At 35.1% G+C, this 22,381-nt stretch overlaps 1 protein-coding gene across 2 annotated transcripts in view; it reads right to left on the minus strand.

The window, feature by feature from the left end:
* Positions 1 to 297: 297 nt before the first annotated feature.
* LOC110023189 (exosome complex exonuclease RRP46 homolog) overlaps positions 298 to 22,381 on the minus strand; it is a 33,903-nt gene continuing 11,819 nt past the window's right edge. Inside the window, exons 4-9 of one of the 2 annotated variants that reach the window (XM_020722468.1) lie at positions 9,015 to 9,115; positions 8,243 to 8,263; positions 5,191 to 5,263; positions 5,042 to 5,109; positions 4,199 to 4,334; positions 298 to 574 (exon numbers count right to left, since the gene is read on the minus strand). In XM_020722468.1, coding sequence (XP_020578127.1) covers positions 459 to 574; positions 4,199 to 4,334; positions 5,042 to 5,109; positions 5,191 to 5,263; positions 8,243 to 8,263; positions 9,015 to 9,115 — 515 coding nt within the window. In that variant the 3' untranslated portion in view covers positions 298 to 458. The remainder of the gene's footprint in view (positions 575 to 4,198; positions 4,335 to 5,041; positions 5,110 to 5,190; positions 5,264 to 8,242; positions 8,264 to 9,014; positions 9,116 to 22,381) is intronic. The other variant, XM_020722469.1, reaches the window with a different exon arrangement.

Below are 22,381 nucleotides of genomic sequence, written 5' to 3' on the forward strand. Positions count from 1 at the left end.
TGTTGCTTATTTCATATTCTACTCTCTCCTCTTCTCACTCCATCTCAATCTCAATCTCAATCTGCTAAAATCTCTTATTTCAATCACATATATGTAACTCACTAGAGCACTACTACTCCCGACATACAATAAAACCTCTACTCAAGGTAAACATGACATGGGAGATTAATCCAAAATTTAAATAACCAAGGTGACTTCCTTAAGCCCAAAAATATTTTTTGTTGATTTTCCAAGTCTAGCTATACCTCAAAAAATATTCTAAAAGTGTATCAATGTTTCAAAAGCCTTTAGCTAGAAGCATCAAGACAAATACACAAATTTGAGCATCACTAACAAGATTTAATTGTACAGACCACCGCCCCTAGAGTGCAAAACAAGCAAATTGACACAAAGAGAGGTGTAATTCATGAACTAATTATCAAAAAAGAATTTTGCAATCTCACCAATGATTTGTATTACTAAGTAGCTTTTGTTGGGCCCTCTCGAGCTAAGGACTGCAAGTTTCTCCTCAGAAATTCAGAGATCTTTGAGCAAGCAACACGGCCGCGCTCCAAGCAGTGCTCGTAATCAAACACTGAAATGATCATTGGAAATCACTAGCTTTTTAAATAAAAATATAAGACAAAAATGTAAAATTAGTAAGGTTGATCTCACAAGACAAAAGGGAGCCCAAGAGCAAAAATATTAAGCATAAACCAAGATATTTGACGATTGCTAAGAAGTTTGCAACATCTTCAACTGTGTTGAAACAAAAAATAAAATTTCATTTTTTTAAATCATGAAATTACACAAAGTACATCCATATGATCATATACATTCTTTCACATGTATATGAATGCCGCCAAAATGAACTAAAATTCTATAACATCATCTTAATAAATCCTAAGTATAAAAAATATAATACACTAAAAGTATTTAGATGTTAAGTCTCTAAGACTGCCATATAAGCAAATTTAGCATCTAAAGAGGAACATTAACATGATCTCCAACTAATCTCCTTTAGGAACACAAGAAAAAAATCCCTACTCAGGCCAATATTCAGGGCTTTGGTATTGTACCCTAATGCAAAGATCAAGTTCTCACTCATCAGTGTGGTAGGAATGAAGTAGCAACGGGCAAATGGTTATCTTGCAAATCCAACTGTCACCAACAATCAGCTTAGAGATTGATAATCAAAGAGATAAACTACGCCCCTTCATGGGCATCCAAGATGTTGTCCATTCCTCTACGAAGTAATAAAGTTCAAATCACATATTCAGACTGGAATTGTTTCTTTCACTAAAAGTATAGTAACTTTATATTGAATTTTTTAGAGCTATAAAATACGTCTTCATATGCAGTCTTATAACGGTCCAAGTCTCCTCTTCACTATAAAATAATCATTTTACAGTAACTATATTAAGAACTTTTAAATATACGACACCTTACCTATACATGAAAATGTGTATTTCACTTTTTAGAAGTTAATATGCAAGTATTTTTGATGTGATATAAAAAATTTGGGTGGTATAAATGTAAAAGGTAAAGTTTAGGTGTTAGATATGTAAATACATAGAAAGTAGGAACTGGATGATATGTATGTATGTAAATGCTCTTTATATTGTTTAATGCACATTTTCTCAATGATTTTTTTGGTTGAAATGAACAAGGATTACTGTTCTCTTTTAGGACTGTTCTCCACTTTTCTCTATTTTTTAATGCATCCCCATGCTTAAATATGAATTTGATGGTTATCTATCAACTTATGCATAATATGGTGGCAGGTCACGCATTTATGATTTGGGGACTTTTAAATAATATTATCATTATCATGTAAGAATCAGTTAAACATCTACTTTAGTTATTTTGTCACTTATAGCTGAACTGCTGCTTCTGAGGTGTGCTTGTCAGAATCTTTTAAGAAAGTGATATTATCCATATTGCTCAGACTATTCATATAAAATAGCAGGCATTTTCTTTGTTTAACTGCTATGAATGACCAATCATGGGAATATAATACGAGACTTAAGTCCCCCAGAAAACTTCATCATAATGGATAGTTATCCACGTTAAATCCCCTTAACTGATTTTTCATAATCCTGACTAGTTCTCCTCCAACTAAAGAACTTCCTATTTCTCAATTTGTTTAACTAAGCCAACTTTTATTGTTGTCGTCCTTCTTGAATATTGCTTTAACCAAGAAGGCTGATCGTGAAGTTATAATATCGTAAAAAAATCCACACAGTATATCACTCTAAGTTCATGAATTTTAGCAGGGTTGCGCCTAACAGAAGAAGCTATGAGGTTAATAGTTCATGTAGTTAGGGTCATGTCATGATGTAGTTGTCGCCCATGTTATGATGTAGGTGTCGCCACACCTATTTTCACCCTCCTAAAGAAATCCTAAGTTGCCCCAACTAAAACGGTAACCTATTACTGATATTCTATCCACAACTATCATCTGGAATGGTTCAAACCGGATGCTTGAGTTTGTCCATGTTACATGGTCATCCTTGATATACGTAGATGAAAAAAATAGGTAATTGGATTTACAATTCTGCTTGATTCTGAGAATTATTTATATGTGGTTCATCTTTAAATTAGTTGTCAACACTCCAAGATATGTAATCAGCAAATATGGGCTGCAAATCTGCCCCCATTTTGATATTGTTGGCTCAATTAAATCAAATGAGCTTTAGTTGAGGACCACTAACGTAGAATCCTATGGAGACACGAGTCACAACCTGCTTGCTATGGAATATCCAAGCAGCCCAACAATATCATTGGTTGGCTCAGTGATGACCAAGCTTTCTCTTAAACAGCCACATGAATGAGCTCAATATAATTGAAGTGAATATAGTCAGTATAATTTCCCTGTACGATTCAAATAGAACACATAACTCGCTGCAAAAAAGAGAGTAGATCCAAATGGATCGGATGTAAAGTATGGCAAATGGCAGATGCGGAGAGGAGATTTATGATCAGATATTTATGCTACCTTCAACAATCGAATGATGCATTAGCCATAAAGAATCTTACATGATCAAGCTACTTACAAGCTTACAAACCATAAGATGGCATATGTCGCACAATATTCAAATCATTTATCATGTATGTACAAATAAGAGGGGTTAAGTTGGTAGCATATTCTAAAGCTACACGTTTAAGTCATCGAATCAGAGTTTAGATCCGCAAGGACAAGACTGTGTGCATCAAACTCTTCAGAAATATTGCATTAGTCAGAATTCCATGTACGAATAAACCATAAAATATTGATCGAACTTGTTATCTTTCCCCTGATCATTCGATCTAAATTTATAGCGATAAATTTAATCAATCGACAACCTAATTGCTAATATTATACACCGAGTAATCAACATTCTAATGACTGGCCTTAATCAAAAGTCATCTCTAGCTATTGAGAGGCATGGTTAACCATAGGGGCTAGCAACTATGAGAAACCGCAAATTAGATATTATAGTCCCCACAAAATAAGGGCAAAAATCGGTAGTAACCTGTCATTGAATATTTTGATCAGAAATTTAACAAAACTCTCTTGCAGGTGGTCCGAGCACTTTGTGTCATGTGTCTTTTATCCATTGGCGATCAAGAACCCGATAGTTTGCTGTTATTTCTTTGGTTGCTTTCATTGATGTAGTTGTCTCTAAAAGGAATACTGATTCATGAATTTAGCAAATGCAAACAGAGATTTCATTCACTGTATTTACTTTTCAGCAATATTGTCCTTCCTCGGTCATTTTTGTAACACCCAAATTCAGAAGTTTTCAAGTTGCCTACTATAAAAAACCTAAACTTAGGTGTTGACCTTTTTTTTTTTTGTTCTCGGTGCACATATGCAGCTTCGAGCTAAAAACAAACCAATCAACAAAATTCTATTAGAATCAAGGCATTTGAATGATTTATCATTGAACGTCAAAGTTGGGAATCTTCTATTGATAACATCTACTAAATTATCAAGGGTTTTTTATATACATACCACCCAATTCTTATGTGTTTATTTATTTCACAGCCAAGTTAATCACCCTACCTATAGGAAAAAGTGTAATCCACCTTTTCATACATCTTTTCAGACAAAGGAAATGTTGCTTAACTTCTAAAAATTAAAATTTGGGGGTAAGTAAATGCATAAGAATTGAGAGCTATGTATGTAAATTTCCCAAATATCAAAAGAGTAATTAGCAGGATATAAATGTTTCACCTGACATCACCCCTCGTGTAACAGATGTTATAATTCCATGCTCGATAGGCTCATCTTTCGTCGAAGATTCAGATTTATGATGGATTGAAAGAGGAGGGTTTGGAAAAGCCAGATAAAGAACAGCCTTCATTTTCTGCTACATTAAAATAACAAATAAATCTTTAATTTGAATAAACCATTCAGTAACAAAAGAAATTCAAAATTTTATCGATAAAAACATTTAAACAAAAACTTGCACATTCTAAAAAGAGTGTTGACCTTTGTCATACAAACTAATGCTCAAATAACTTGATTAAAAAAAAAAAGAGCAATTCATATGTATTTATATATCTAACACCTAAGTTTTATTTTTTACATTTATACACACAAATCTTTCATACATATAGAAAATACCACCATTTTAACTTCTAAAAAGTGAAGTACACCTTTTTATGCCTAGGTAAGGTGGCATGTATGTAAAAACTGAAGTATAGGTGTGAGATATGTAAATACATAGGAATTGAATGGGTTGTATGTGAAACTTCTTAAGAAATAAAAATTAAAAATTTATGTAGGTTACAGAAGAAGTAACACAGAGCACATGCTAGACGACAAACTCCAAAGTATATCAAAAGCAACAGCACAGTTTGACTCAAAAGAACATGAAAACAGACGAGTAAAAAATTGAAACAAATTTGATGTAAAAGGGAAGCTCGGGTGACAACGCATCGTAGCACAAGCAAACAAGGCTAAGGCGAAACCACCACAAATGATTTATACAGAAGGTTTCTTATCAAAACAATGCAAGTATTTATGCAAATTAGTCAATTGCAGCCTATTGAATTAACAGCCATTAGAAACCACCTGCTCTTCTTGTATGGTTGGATCTAAAATTACATGTCCACTCGTTGCTAAACCACAACAGACTGAAACTGCACGAGAGAAGCAATTGAAGGTCAAAACATGCAAAAAGCTCATGCTGGAAAAAAAAAAATAAAAGAACAAATACATACCAGCAAGATGTTTCAAAGGAATGCCCGCATCAACAAGAGCTACACACGATGCATTTATAGCACAAGGGAGAAGCTAAAGCTATTCATCAAGGAGCACTACATGGTCAAAATAAATATTTATACAGATAAAAGAATGATGTTTTTCTTGATAAATAGACAAGAGAAGAAGAGATAAAAACATGTTTTTCAACCAAATAAAAAACTTCATAATAGAGTTCAGACTTAATTGCTATTTTTCATCCTCGCGCTAATACTAGAAGGAAATCTATAGGGTGAATTTCTTCCTGTGAAGGAGGGGAGCTTATTAAAGTTGAATCTATATAGAACAAAAAAGTATATAATTTTTCATATAAAGTATACTAAAAGTAGAATCAAATAAAAGCCAATCTCTATTGTTAATCAAATGCTAAAAAAAACTTAAAAGTTAATTTCATCTTCATCAAACTAAATTTCTTGTTGTTATTGAAGCTATGGTTACTAGGGATACGAATGATTGCTTCATATGCTACTTCGGTTTTAATGGTTTTGCTTCTAACAATATTAATATGATTTGGATAATCCAAAAATCAAACTTCCTTCAGAAAGATTTACATACATACCACTCAATTCCTATGTATTTACATATCAAACACCTAAACTTTAATTTTTACATATGCCACTTGAACTATACATGAAAAGGTGTATTTCACTTTTTAAAAGTTAACCCAGTGACATTTTGGATGTGATGAAGTACTTGAGTGTTATAAATGTAAAAATGTAAAGTTTAGGTGTTAGATATGTAAATACATAGGAATTTGGTGGTATGGTTGCAAATGCACCTAACTTTTGTTGTAGTTAATCTTCTTTTCCATAAGTATTTTACACACACTTCCATTCCTTGCTCTGATTTTCCTTGCAATTGTTCTATTGTTTGTGTTGAATTTACCCCTAATGAAAAAATTTTAGAGATCAAGTTAAAAAAGTAGATGCTTTAGATTCAACACATGTTAAGAAAGACACAGATAGACCTAAAAGGACTTGACATATTATATAAAAATGATCTTAATATATAAAAATTGGCCGCCAATTTTCTGTGAAAAAAAAAAAAAACTGGTTAGCCTTATAGCTCTATGCAAAAATTAATCCATAAAACAACACTTGAATATTACAAATTATTGTCAATGTGCATCATATTAAACGAAGCAGGCACTGCTATATTTGCTTTCTGAGAACTAGAATAATGGGAATAATTCTCCAAGATAAGAATAGATAATTAACGTGAATTAATCTATAAAATAAAGAATATCATACTTGCTACTATTCCTTTTAAAGCATCCACTACTACAGTGGTAATCAAAGTGCTCCTCTCAAGCTCTAAAAGGCTCTACAGAAGTCTTAAATTAATTTGGGCATATTATTGCTACGTTTCAAACACCATTGGAGGAACTTGAACTACTTCGAAATTCTCCTAAAATAAAACAGGAGTTGTTCAAGTTTGGATCTGTAATAGTAGCTGAAAGTGAAAAAAAAATAAAGGGCATTTTAATGAATGATATTTATATTCATATCATTTGACTCGATTTACAAAGGAACTCCATTTAAATGACATTATATTATGTGAGTTGCACCAATAGACAACAAGCAAGTGATCCAACAACCACCAACCAACAACCAATAGTCAACAGCCAAAACAGCCAACCCTAGAAAATAATAAAAAAAAGCACAAAAGAAAAAAATAATAGTAACAAGAAAAGAAAAATTAGCTCAGAAATTACCTGAAATAACGACATTAAAATTACTTCCATCATTCATTTATAAATATGGTTGAATTTAAATAAAAATGTTGGAAATCATCATTGTTCAAACAAACATACTTCATCAAAAGGGAATAATCAAGTACCTGAACAAATCAACAAATCTGACATAATAAGAATTAATTCAAAGGGTTGCTTAACTTTATTATAAAATACAAACTTTAAATTGTTTAAAAGTTTTTGATGTTTTCACTAGATCCCCACCTCCAAGCAATTTCACTAATTTGAATACCAAGTTGGTTCTTTACAACATCTATGACCCAGCTTAAATGAGAGCAAGAAATTTTGTCCTTGTCAGGTGGCTCAGACGACAGACCATATGGGCCTCACAGGTTCAATTTATGGAAGCTATTGGAGGGTGTTTCCTATTTCAGTTTTCCTCTTTTTATTATGTGTATGTTTTTTCCATCTTTATTTGTTTTTTTTCCCTCTTTAATTCTAAATTAGAGTTGTCAATGTCACTTTAAAATTAGATATGACCAAAGATTTTGGTCGTAATCAATTGTTTTTTATGTTTAAAATTCATACTTCTACTAGTTTTTCCTCAAATTAGATCCAACTAATTTATGTTGCCACAACTAATTGTACATTTTAATGAATGGAGAGTTTAATAAATTATTCACTTCTTTAAATGATATAGAGCAAGATGAAACCTATTCCTCCTAGTTTAGTCATTATTGGTGTTGATTTGACCAAAGAAATTCCAAACCTTTATTTCTTAAAAAACCTCACCTAACTTTTAGATTTGAATGTAAACTTTGATTCGCTCATCAACCTTTGATAATGATATTATTAGTTTCTCTAATAGCAACAAAAATTCTTTAAACAAGATAGTAGATCGACTTCAACTATAAAAGAATTAAGGACCAACTTATCAAAAAAAAGTAGTTGTGGTTTGATTATTTCTAACTTTTTCACTGTTTTAAAAAAATTTTAGCATAGTATTGCATTCTTTTTCAACCATTACTTTTTAAACATTTGGATATTTTCTTTTTAAAGTTTTAATAATTGATAGCATTATTACTAGTAAAAAAAGAAATATCATATTAATAAATGACATCGCTGTTTCTACCATTCTACAAAAGCATATTAAAGGGACGACAACATTTTGTCATAAACAACCCCTATACAATCGAACTGATGTAAATTCAATAGTACTGAAGGGAAAACCTAATAAATCTAAGAACAAGGTTAGATTTTAAATGTATCTACCATTAATAAATGAAAACATTCCATGCAAAAAATTAAGAAAAGGATACAGCACCATCATCCCCAATAACCTGCAATTAAAATAAAGATATTAAATCTTTAAGAAAGAGTGCTAATAGCTATTAAATGCTCTTCAACCTAACATAAACATAAAGATCTTACCAATAATAATTTTTCTTTTGGCCGTCTTTTTTTTTTTTTTTGGGTTGAAACATGTATCTAATATTTTCTTGAAATGTATCTATGAAAGGGTTAGTGTAGCTCCAGTATCAGATAAGATTAGTGAGTGTCATCGTAGATGGTTTGGTCACATTAAACATCAACCAGCTGATGATCCGCTTAGGAGAGTAGATGTTTTAGATTCGACTTATGTTAAGAAAGGTAGAGGCAGACATAAAAAGACTTGGGCAAATGGTATAAAAATGATCTTAACTGGTTAGAAATAAATGAAAATATGACACTCAATAGGACACGGTGGAGAAAAAGAACTCATGTAGCTGGGATAAAGGCTTGTCGTTGTCGTCGTCGTCAAATTTGTTTAGAAACAAATTCTACACATTAATTGTTTGTAAAATTTGCACAGACAATGAGAAGCAATCATTTGCTCATCAATCAGCACTGAATCCTTATATTGGAAGAATCACTTCAATCATAGAATCAAGGCTTTTTTGGGTGAATAATACAACCTAAATAAATGTTTTTAAAAGATAATAAATAGTATAAACTATACAGCATAGCATGTGTGGAACTTGTAGATTTAACACAATTAGGGGACCAGAGGAAAAAATAATAACTAAAGTAGATGCAGAAATATCACCTAACCTGAACGATTATAGAGGTAGTTGTGTTGGGGTGGACATTCAGTAGACATATGCTTTGCAAAGTTCTTCTTAAGATCATCTCATATTCCTTTTCTTGCCTTCCTAAAAAAGGAATTTAGACAAAGCTTGAAAAGATTAGAAATTTTCTGAATTTTATTAATATACGTCAACCCATAAAAGAATGAACATTCTAAGTTTTCAAAATGAAGCATGCTAAGCTTCAAGACGAACCAATACAAGAACATAATCGGTATGGTAGATTGGTGAAATGTTGTACACTTTCTTTACATTAAATGGCCTTAAATTATAAACTTCAATGACACCGTTTTAGAGCTATTAGAGTCTTTTAGGATCAGATTTAGTGGGGAGAAGTTGTAACATGGCAATAGGAAGAGAATATGCAAGGCGGAGTTTGGAAGGGGCTTGAAGCCGTTCGGCGGCTGTCCTATCTGTAAATAGCGGGGCCAACAGCAAAACGGCAAGCTAAATATGACAGAGAACATCCAATATCTACTCTCTTCAAGATGCAGATTCACCAATCGAAGAAAGATAGGCTATAACTCTCCAAATAGAAGAAAATTGAGAGAAATGTGATAACACCCCTCTGCTGCTTAAGCGGAACCGGTCCAGGAAGGACAGGTCCCAACTGGCCATCTCAAGCCAAAGCAGCAGGCGGTCGGTCCAAGCGGGCACGATAAGGGGCACAATTCCAGTGCCCGGGCAAAAGTCACGAAGCCATTCCTCACATATAGAAGGAAAAGAATCAAGGGGGACTTAGGGGGAAGAAGTTTGAAAAGGATTTAGGGGAAATATTTAGGAAGAGAAGGGGGCTAGGGTTTATTTTAATGCATGTTTTGGTTGTTGTTTTCTTTTCTTCATGTGGTGTTCCTAGCGATGTCTAGGATTTGTGGAGAGACGATCTACTTCTTAAACAATAGATCATAATTGCATCTTGCTTGTTTTCATTTGATTTTCGTAAGAGTAGCCCTCGTTTGAGTTTTTCCACATATCTATTGCAATTTCCTCGTTGTTTCTTCGCTGATTTTTGGTTTCGGATCATAACAAATTGGTATCAAAACAAGATTTTGAAGGGATAACAACAAAGAAAGTGGATGTGCTGGAAGGAGAATGTGAGCAAATCAGATCGGAAATGGAAGAAAGGTTTGCTACCACGGAGGACAAATTTTCTTCCATTGAGAGCCAAATGGAGGACGGGTTTGAGAGCATATGAGAAATGCAAGAAATAATGAAAAAGCTCTTGAAGTTGTAGTTTAAGGCTATGTCGATTACTCCAGTTGCAAATCCTGACCAAAGGTTTATTAGAGAATCCTTGGCCAGTTCAAAAGAAAATGAGATCGAACGAGAGGACAACGAGGAGGACATCATCTACCACCACGAGCGTCCCCCCAGGACTCTCAGAGGAGGAGTGGAAACTTCTGATGAAAGGGGTACGGAAGAGCACGAATGAGGAAGTAGGGAATCGGAATTGAGGTATGGCTATGACCGGAAGAGGGAGTTTCACCCAAGACACATGAGGGGAAATACCGGAGGAAGAGGAAATTGGGGTGAAGATACAAGGGTCAGAAAACTGAAAGTATCGATCTTCGAAGGGGAAGATGCACATGGGTTTTATCTAGAAACTTATCAATCATAGGAATATGAAACTTATCCAACACTCTATCATTGGTTAAAGACCAACTGTCCACACAAAAACTCCTACTACAATCTTTTTTCTTAAGTAACATGGTTGGACTGGAAAAAGTGCTCACACTAGGTCTGGTAATCCCGTCCTCGAGCATCTCTCTGATCAAGTTCTATTTATCATCATTTTGAATCTGGGGGTACTTGTATGGTCCGACATTGACAGGGGGGACACCCTTCTTTAATGTAATAGCGTGCTCATGCTCCCTTAGGGTGGTAACTCGCTTGGCTGCAGAAAGACATCCGTAAACTGTTGTAAGAGCTGTTGGTCCCCTTCGAGAAACTTTTCCAACTCTAGATCTCGGACCTCCTCAATGTTCTGCAACTCCACCAAGTAGCTCTTCCCCCTTTCTTGTATCGACTTACCATTGTTTTGAGCGACATCATGATTTTGCATAAGCAAGCGTCTCCTCTCAGCATCACCTTTCTACCCTCCACCTGGAATTCTATCGTCAAGAATTTCCAATCCTCCCATACATACCACTCAATTACTATTCATTTACATGTCTAACCCCAATATTTTACATTTTACAATTTTGCTAATCAAATCTTTCACGTCACATACAAAAAAAATCATCAATTTAATTAGGAAAATGAAATATACATTTTAGAGCATAATGTCACCTCCCAAAAGAGCTCTTAGGAGTGGTGGGCAGTCCCCGACTTAAATACTACTTTTTGGCTCTACACCTAGCCGATGTGGGACTTTTTTGTCCTTGACAATAAGGTATTATGTACATAAAAACTATAGTTTAGTTGTGGTTGGATATGTAAATAGGTAAAAATTGAGGGATATCTATGTAAATGTTCCATAAATGCAAACCAGCCTAAACTTGCTATTTTCAAATCAATCATCCCCCTTTCATCCATTTTTCAAATTCTCACTCAAATATCAAAATTTTATGAGAAAACTCCAATTCATATTTTTCATTTTTGTCAAATTCTCAATAATTTGATCGTGACTTGCATAAATAGATCATTTATTTGTATACATTGTCATATTTTTTATTTTTATCAAATTCTTATATATTTACATATTTCCCACTCAAACTTTGATTTGTACAGCTAAAGCATCGTTTTCTATCTGTGAATAGGCGCTTAAGATGTAAAAATGAAAATTTGGGTGGGTGATAAGTAAATGCATCAGAATAGATGTTTGTATATATTACATCAGAACTCTCAAAAGCTACATTGAGATTGAAATAGTTAGAAATATCTCGTTGTGTTACAGGAATATTCTATCTGTGTTATTTGTAAAAAATAAAGTGTTATTCGAGTATTATATGGTGTTATTCGATTATTTTGTCGTGTTATTGAAATATTGTCCCGCGTTACTTGATTTGAGGCTGTGTTATTCAACATATTCCCCGTATTCTTTTAATTTTCATATTCCCTGTATTATTTTAATTTTCATTATGTTATTTGAATAACACAACCTCAAATCAAGTAACGCGGGACAATATTTCAATAACACTTCAGCCTCAAATCAAATAACGCGACCGAATATTCCAATAACAACTTAAAATAATCGAATAATATCATATAATACTCAAATACGTATATTTTTGCATATAAACTTTCCTAAATTAATTTGTGTTATGAGCAGAAACAATGGTGATCCCCGCGACCACCGGCGAAACCCTACTACTCCGCTTCATCAACGCCGCAATGAACCTCCACTTCTTCGTCTCCATCGCCGGCCACACGATGATCGTCGTCTCCGCTGACGCCTCCTACACCAAACCCTTCAACACCTCCTACCTGATGCTCGGCCCCGGCCAAACCACCGATGTTCTGCTCCACACCAACCACAATCAGGGTCGATATTACATCGCTGCTCACCGCTTCGAAAGCTCCTTTCCGATCCCTCAATTTCGCAACTACACCACCACCGCCATTCTCACTTACGATACCAACATCCATTCCAATCCCCTCCTTCCCTTCCTCCCCTCCAATCTCGATCGATCCTCCGCCTTCCATTTCACCTCAAAACTCAAAAGCCCTAATCGAGTCAAGATTCCCGAACCCGTTGATGAAAATCTAACCATCGTTGTTGATCTGCATTTGGTTGGGCAAAGAGTAATCGCGAGCATGAATGATGTTTCCTTCGTGGCTCCGAGAAGAAATTCGATTCTTGAAGCAGCGTACTTCGATCAGGTTGGTGTTTTCACATCTGATTTCCCCCCTTCTCCTGCTATGAAATTTAACCATACGGTAAAGGGGACGAAGATCTACAAGATCAAATATGGATCTGTGGTTCAGGTGGTGCTGCAGGGAAGCAGCTTGCTGTTGGAGGAAGAGCATCCTATTCATTTACATGGGTATGATTTTTATGTGATGGGTAGGGGGATTGGGGAATTTGTGATGGAGAGGGATGGGGGTGAGTTGAATATGGTGGATCCTCCAAAGAGGAATACAGTGGGAATTCCGGCAGGAGGGTGGACGGTGATAAGATTTGTGGCGAATAATCCGGGGGTTTGGTTGATGCATTGTCATATGGAGATACACCATGAATGGGGGATGGCAATGGTGTTTTGGGTGGAGGATGGGGTTGGGAAGATGGAGTCTGTTAGGCCTCCCCCGACTGATCTTCCGCCATGCTAAATATTGTTGATAGTAATGGAGTTTGAGAAGATGGTAGTTGTGGAGTAAAAATGGCAAGGATTTGGGATGAATAGTTTGATTTAGTACTAATGGTGACTAAGGTTCTCTCTAGTAGATACTATTTGAAGAATCAGCTGTGAGTGTAGGTTTCAGGCAGCCACGACATTTAAGATCATAGAACACAACTTTCTACCTCTATTTTTCAAAAAGTAGGCAAAACATAATATTACTAAACCCTAAAAAGCAAGACGCGGTGCGATGCGGTGCGATGCCACACCATCACCACACTGTCGCCCCAAATGCACCCGGAGATGTTACAACTGGACTTTTGTGCAAGTGTTTTTATGTTTAGAAGAGTGAAAAGTAATCTCATCATATCATTAATGTTGTACCTCATGGTTCAAGTACTATGTTTTAATTATAATTTTTGTTTTTTTATTGTATTCCTAATGAAATATAATTAATATCTTTAATATTATGTTCAATTTTCAATCAATTATAGTTTTAGGTCATGAATCTGTTTTTTATTTTGATTTGAAAAAGAGCTTGATTTACTTATAATTGAATTTAATTATGGTTTACTTAATGTTTTAGCTTTAAGTTAATATTTGATTGATTCTAGTTTTGATTTAGATTAAAGTTAACCAAATTTTAATTAATTTAATTGAAGTTTAATTAATTAACTTAGTTTTATTTAAGTTGATATTTATTTTTCAGTTAAGCTAATTTAGTCTGTTAGGATTTAATCAATTAGCTTAAGTTATTTTAAGTTAAAATATTTAACTAAGTTTAGAAGTGTGTTAGATCCACCAGCATCACAACACAAATAATGCTCTAACCAAATTTACAGAACAAGCCATCACCACATCACCAATAAAAAAAATCACAAAAACCAAAATCACTGAAATTGCAAAATCTAACACCAGTGTACAACTACTCGAAAAACATTGACCGAATAGAGCTAGGAGAAACTAAAATGATCTCAAAATTTAAAAAAAAAAATGTCGAATAGATAATGGTAGAGAATACTGTGGGCCGAGGGAGATCAAAGAAACCAAACGAAACCGAAGAACAGAGGGGATAGGGAGAGGAGAAAACAGACAAACCCTTGCCAAAGGAGTCACAGATCAGAGAGGAGGAGGAGAGCTCGGAGCGGGACATGAGAGCAAAGAGCTCGCGAAAGAGGGGAGTAAAAAGCCAAATGGAAAGGAAAGACGAAACGCGGGCCGAGGGATCGACCGCGCGACCCGCATTTTATCAAAATTATTTAAAACCTCCGTCGCGATGCACTAACCAAACACCCCCAATCGCATTTTCGTGACATGTAGTGCGAAAAACTCAGCTCAAAACGGGGCCTTAGTATAATGTTAATTAAACTTGACTAACTGAAATCCACCATATTTCATTCAAACTTTATGCACAAGTATCAGTATATGAGAATTTCAGAATTAATTTCTATCTCGTTGAACCGAGCCCATTTGGATATCAGATGAAGTCAAACACCTTTTAATGGAAGAAGAAAAAAAATCTATTAATGCAAATTCTAAAAACTTGTTTACTTCATCTATATATTTAAGACTCCATCTAAATTTGCTGATTCAACTCTTATCCATTTAGGCTATAACAATATAAACAACTAAACTTAGTAACGTGATTTTATGGTGTTCTATGGAGTTGAAATATGTTCCAATGATAGTTCTTTTATCAATGTAAAACATACAAATTCATTGATATATGATTTCAGTATGAAAAATAGTATTTCATACTTAAAAATAATTCTTATATGTTAAGATAACAATTAAAACTTCTAAATGAATTCATCGAGGATAGAATTCTGACAACTACGCAGTTCAGATTTGTGTGGATTACAAATTAAGGCTCTGTTTGGCGCAGCAGCAGCATAAAAGATGAGAAGCTGCAGCTGCATTGCCCCATGAAGTTACTATGGGGAAGCTGTTGCGGGGAAGTTGGATGTCTGATTGTTGCAGCTGTGAGACAACTATTTCTGAAAAAATGATCATTTTACCCTCGTTTACTAAAACTGTTTCAAACAAAACTATGACAACCAAATATTTGATACTTCATAAACATAAATTCATTTCAAAATATAACAATGTCAACAAATGTTATAAAGTGTGTAAAATGTAATTGCAAATGATTTTCATTTGATATGGAATTAATTAAAGAATTAAAATTTATGAAAACATATGCTATAAAGTGTGCAAAAAGAAAATTTCGTTTCTTTTTCCCATAGTGCGGGCATGACAGTCTCTTTGTTCTCCCTGACCATTGTAGTACTACAGTAAATCCATTAAGAAAGATGCCCAAAACCTATGAAAAATTGTTAAATTGAAAACCAATTAATTCTCAGCCAAATCACGAATGATACCCACACATGCACTGTTCAAAGGTGCAGCAACATCACAAAACAACACTTTGAAATAGGCGAGCAAATAAAGCATAATAAGTAAATACTTATCTCATTATTCTCAATAAATATTGAGGGAAGAGCATAGAGGAAATTTCTTGTTCAACAGATTTGTCTTATGGGAGACGGCCCTTCTTAAGAATTGAGAGGGAGTACTCAACGGTATCAAAAAGGTCAACAATGTTGTGAAGGGATCACTCTCACATCCAAATATAAAGATGGTGCGGAACTCAGCTTTCTTCGAGAGGTGAGAGGCATAAGTGAGTGGGAGATTAGGGGAATTGAGAGATCTAAGAATTTCACGATATAAAGAGAGCACAGGTGGGGGAAGATCGCAAGTTTAAGCGGCAGAGGTCCTGCTTTGTGCGAACAGAGGAGGAGAAAATAGGTGGAGGAAGATCGCAACTTAGAGCGGCGGAGGTTTTTCTTCGTGCAAACAGAGGTGGAGATCGCAGCTTACCGTGTCGAAGGAGGAGGAAGGGAGGAATCACAAGAGTGCACCAGCGTAAAACGTCGAAGCGGAAAGCGGGCCGCTGGATCGAACCTGTTGCCCGCGTTTAAGCAAAATTGCGGGGCACCGCGCCTGCCCCATCGCCCCAAACACCATAAAAAAGCGGCGCAGTGCCGCGCCAAATATAGTTGATTATGGCATAACTCGAGATCCTAAAGGCTGTTTCAGTTTGGACTAAATTCACAAATATACAATCATTGAAAAACATCTGCAATGCAAACTTGTAGTGAAATTTTGAGTCATTAATCATTCCACGGAATGTTTTGTATTATGTTTATGTATTAGAAAGGTACATACATTAATGTTTAGTGATATATCTGTAAACCTTCTAATGTTAATGCAACAGGCAGAAGCATTTTTTATGCTTTTGAAAGTTTTAGTAACATTGAAGAAGTATTACTTAGCAAATCATAACATCAACAATATTCTACCAAGTGATAAAATTGGCTTGTAAAGCCACTTCTTTCACATTGAATGATTAAATCCTCAAGTGATTTTATACTAATGAAATTTGTTTCTCTATTAAGTTGTAAAGCCCTGTGATTTAATCACTTTTTTAAAATATAATTTGGTAAGACACATAACAATTGTATAATACAAAATAAAATCAATTATCTTAAAGGAATGATCCACCCCCATAAAGAAAAATAATGCTTTATATAAGTTCGTGGGTGATACTATGGCATAACACAAAGCACATGGCGGTTCCTAATGTCGAGTATTGTGTGAAGCCTGTTCCAAGGTTTTCTCTCGGGCGTTGGTTTACGGAAGAAAAGGAATCAGGGATTCGCAGGTTCCGGTTCCGCCCCTCCCTTAGTTTTCTTCCTCCGTGTGGCTCCCGGGTAGAGAGAGAGAAGTGGAGTCTTATTCTTGTAACCCTGTAGAGAAACTGTGCAATCTTTAAAGCAATAAAATCCTCTGCAACTCTATGGACGTAGGCAATTTGCTGAACCACGTAAATTTGTGTGTCTCTGCATCGCCATACTTAACCGGGTACACTTAGTTGTTTCAGTTTTGTTCTTTTACTGCACATTTTTTATTATTGCATAGTTTTTCCTTTCTTTAAATTGCTTTATTTCCATAATTTTCCTCCAGTCTTTTCCTATTACAGTACGTCACTACATAATTGTTTCTTTCTTATATTATATTGCACTATAGACATTCACCTACATTCAAACTTTTAAATACAAGTTCTTTTAATATGTTTATACAATCTCATATGATAGGCCTTTCGAGGCATAATTTTCTCTCTTATTCCTCCCTTCATCTCAGGACGAGACGATAGCATTGTCGATTGGCGATTCATCTCCGGGCAACAATCAGGACTACGACGAACGATGGCAGAAGAAACTTCAACCGAACCTCGATAGAGTTAAATAACATACCTATAGGGCGTCGAGGTTGTTTGTTTGGCACGACGTAAATCCTCACATTATCTTTTAGGATTTTATACAATTTTATATCGTACGACATAAGTCCTAAACTTTTTAGGATTCCGAGGTCGTCGTTTAGTACGACATAAATCCTCATATTTTTTTCGGGTTATTTGCATATAACATACAAATACAAGTCCCGAACATTTAAAAAATTTGCAGGACTTAAATATTAAATAATTTCTCTTTCAAAGACGTAAAGCCAAACCGTAGATTAGTTTGAGATATCACTGAATCTCCTTCAGTATCTTCGATATCTCCTCCTTTTCACTTCTTTGGATTCTAGAAATAATTGTTCCTATTTAAACCTATCCCATTTGACTTTTCCTATGAACAATCGTGGAAACTTGAACGTTGAATTCTTGAAGACGAAACCTCTGATTATTATCGAGAGTTTTCTTAGGTGACTTCGGTTGTCTAAGATGTAATTAACTATAGGAGTTTGCTCCTATAGGGAATTTAAGAGCCCAGATTAATCTAAACCCAAAATTACATTATATATATATATATATATATATTAAATTCTAAATTTAAATTTTAAAATCTTACTTTTGAAAGAAAAATAGCTGACAATTTCCGGCAACTCCGCTGGGGAAGGTTTATATACAGATTTTGAACAACTATTTTTGGGCTGGTTTACTTTATATATGATGAGGACAAGGAAAGCAAAGAAAATTTGGGGGATCTAAAAGGGGTCGGTTCTGACACTACATGGCCTACAAGTGGTGGAGGACATCCTTCCCATTGGATTTGGGCAGCACAAATGTGATTCTAGGGATGATGCGGCTGCAGATGCTTGGGAAGATGAATGTGGATTGGAAATTCTTGACGATAGAATTCTAGGAGGAGGGTAGAAAGGTGATGCTGAGAGGAGACGGTGATGCATAGAGGAGACACTTGCTTATGCAAAATCATGATGTCGCTCAAAACAATCGTAAGTCAATACGAGAAAGGGGGATGGGCTACTTGGTGGAGTTGCAGAGCATTTAGGAGATTCGAGATCTAGAGTTGGCAAAGTTTATCGAAGGGGACCAACAGCTCTTACAACAGTTTACAGATGTCTTTCTGCAGCCAAGCGAGTTACCACCCTAAGGGAGCATGAGCGCGCTATTACATTAAAGAAGGGTGTTCCCTCTGTCAATGTCGGACCATACAAGTACCATCAGATTCAGAATGATGAGAAAGAGAACTTGATCAGAGAGATGCTCGAGGACGGGATTACCAGACCTAGTGTGAGCACTTTTTCCAATCCAGCCATGTTACTTAAGAAAAAAGATTGTAGTCGGAGGTTTTGCGTGGACAGTTGGTCTTTAACCAATGATAGAGTGTTGGATAAGTTTCATATTCCTGTGATTAATAAGCTTCTAGATAAACTTCATGGGAACAGTGATCTTCTTGAAAATCGATCTTAAATTGGGATACCACCAAAGCAAAATGAGGCCAGCATATGTGCACAAGGTAGCATTCATGACACATGAAATCATGAAAGGCATTATGAGTTCTCAGTGATATTATTTGGTCTCACCAATGCACTGACCTCATTTTAATCCCTCATGAATAGGGGTTTTCGGCCTCACCTCAACATATTCGTTCTTGTCTTCTTCGATGATATTTTGATCTACAGTTGTATTGAGATAGAACTGTAGAATACCTAAGAGCAGTATTAAAGAAGTTGAGAGAGCACCAGTTGTACGCCAATTTGAGGAAAGATGTTCCTTTGCATAGCTTCAGATGGAGAACCCTAGGCACGTGATGACCAAGGCAGGAGTAGCTGCAGATCCATCCAAAGTCGAGGCTATGATGTACTAGCCTGTACAAAGGAGCTTGAAGAGGTTGAGGGGATTTCTAAGTCTCACCGGATACTAACGACACTACAGGAAAACTCCATATTAGCGTCATAATTAGTGTGAGACTCAATTTCGATGGAACAATAGTAGCTGATTTGCATCTGTTTAGCATCGCCCACTATTTTAAGACTGTAAGTTTCAACATAGAAGAGTTGTGTTTAGCCGCCAACGTTGAATTGAAGTTGTAGCGTCAAATTAGCGTTGAAATTTTTCGACACCTAAAATTTACTTATTAGCATCGGAATTATCAAACGCTAAAAGAATTTGTCGGGTGTCGATTTAGCGTCGGAATTTTTCGATGCTATTAAGTTAAAAAATTCTGACAATATCTCGGATGCAAAAGACCTAAAAAGGCCCCCTCCCGACCGAAACTTTATTTCCTTGGAAATTCTTCTCTGTGCAGTGCGGGCAGCCAAACCCAAAATTCCTACGTAAATTTAACAAAAATTGATGATTCTTATCACCTTGAGCGACTTCAAGAACATTTCCACCGGTGAAATCTTGTATCCGACAAGGTGAACCCCTTCTATAAGCTTTTGATAAGTTTTTTTCTTTCTTTTTCTTTCTAAGCTTTTGTTAAGTTTTTTTTTTTGAAATTTTGGGATTTTAAGTTTCCGTTATATGTATATTTCATATTTGGGTGTTAGATTTGTAATGCATATATTTGATGTTGTTATTATGTGAAAAATCTTTTTTTTAATTGTTTGAAATTTGAAGTTTTAAGTGTTAGAGACGTATAAATTCGTAATGATTGTGTGACATGCATGTATATTTTGAAAAGAAAAAAGAGTGTAAAACATGTAAACATGTATAAAATTGTATAGCACGCGTGTATTAAAAAAAATTGTGTAGAATGTATGTTAATTAAAAGTAAATAATAAAACTTAGGTATTAGACATTTAAATATGTAAGAATAGTTTAGCATAGTAGATTAAGAAAATTGTAAAAGTTAGGTGTTAGACATGTAAATACATTAGAATTGTCTGGTCTGCATGTAGAGAAAGTGAGGGAGAGAGAGAGAAGTGAGATAAAGAGGAGAAGAGGGTAACACTCAGTTTAATAGGTGAAGCAGGAATTGGGAGTTTCTGAACTGTGGCGAAAGTGGAGAGATGGGAAGATAGAGTGGGGCTTCGATTGGAGAAACGAGGAAGGAAATGGGAAGAACGATGGGTCAGTATACTACATTCAAAGTTAAGGCACAATTCAAACCACTCAAAGTAAATCAAATAGCTCACAATCGCCCTCATTAGTAATTATTGGAATGTCATACTACATTCTCTGATTACTCTACAAACATGCTTAACACAAGATAAGATTAATTAACTTTGTTTTATTGTGTACAAATTTGAAGGATATATATATATATATATATATATATATATATAAAGAGAGAGAGAGAGAGAGTCGTATTGAAGTGATTCCAATTTATATCAAACTAGGCACAAATAAGTCTCACTAATTATGTTGAGGAAAATCAATATGATTTTGAGTTGAATAAAACTATAGTAATTATCACTCTAGTTTGAATGTCGGGCACAATCAACAGCCCTACCAAATTAGACAAGTAACTTCACATTTTAAATTATAACAATGGACGAAGCCTTTTTAGAGAATAAACATTTTTATTCCCTTACAAGCACTAAAAGCTCTCCCTACATCTTGTATGCCCACTTCTTTGCCACTCCTCTTCATTTCATTTCTCTCTCTCTCTCTCATACTTTCACAATGGCTTTCATCAACCCACATGCAATAGGGTTGTAGAAAGATGAACTTGTAGATTACATATTTATGTAAGTATGTGGCTTATATTTTTTTGATATGATCATGCATGTATACAGGCTAAGGAGCTTGATCAAGAGTCATTCACTGTAGAGCTGCATGTCCTCACATATAAGGGCCTACGCACACGTCAGTGGGTATCCAACCACTCTTGACGTGTCAATGTAAGTTCAAATACTTAATTTTCTATTTTTCTTGGAGAGCCTATAATATTTAAAATGCTAATGATTGTTTAAAATTTTGTGATGCAGGAGTACGAGCAGCTCGAGAGAGACAAAGGGGGATGGATAGCCAGACCTCGCTGGCCACCCACAACTGCTCAGTGTGATTTTGAGCTGTCGATGCAGTCGGCAAGGAAGAAAAAGGGGAGGGTATATAGCCTGGGCGCAAAGAGGATAACATTTGAGGCCGAGCGCTCTCGTGCAACTGTAGGTGGCCCTAGCTCGTTACAGGCTCAGCATGAAGAGCTTGTTAGGTAAGTCATGATGATGAATGAAGAGCTCTAACAAATGCATGAAAGCTAGCAGAGGGTCAAAGATGGTCTAGCATGCTTGACAGAGAATTTTGATCATCAGTGCAAGCAGTATATGAGTGTTGTTGAGGAGGATGAGGAGCAAGAGGAGCATGAAGAGCAAGATTAGGTTTTTATTATTTCTTTATTGATGTTTCACCGCCATAGGGGCTGATTGTATGTTTTTTACATCAATGTATTTTCCTTGTTGATTTAGTTGTGAACTTGAACTTTGAACGCTTTGATTCGTCTATCTTTAATTTAATTTGATATCATTATTTAGATATGTTGGTGATTTCATTTATCAGTTCTAGAGATAGATAAATATCATATTATGTTATTTGTGTTTGTTTCGTACAGGTATATGAAAATCTAATTGTTCTGTTTTTTTTTTTAGTTACTAACAAGTTTGTGTCAGATTAACGTCGGAAAATTTCAACACTAAATAAATAATATTTTGTTCAATACCTGACCAAGCAAATTTGACGCTATTTAATAAAATTTTGAATTGCCAACGCTAATTAGCATTGACTCTGGTAAATGCTAATTAGAGT

Source organism: Phalaenopsis equestris, unplaced genomic scaffold (assembly GCF_001263595.1).
Source record: "Phalaenopsis equestris unplaced genomic scaffold, ASM126359v1 Scaffold000223, whole genome shotgun sequence".
In the NCBI taxonomy this organism is placed as follows: domain Eukaryota; kingdom Viridiplantae; phylum Streptophyta; class Magnoliopsida; order Asparagales; family Orchidaceae; genus Phalaenopsis; species Phalaenopsis equestris.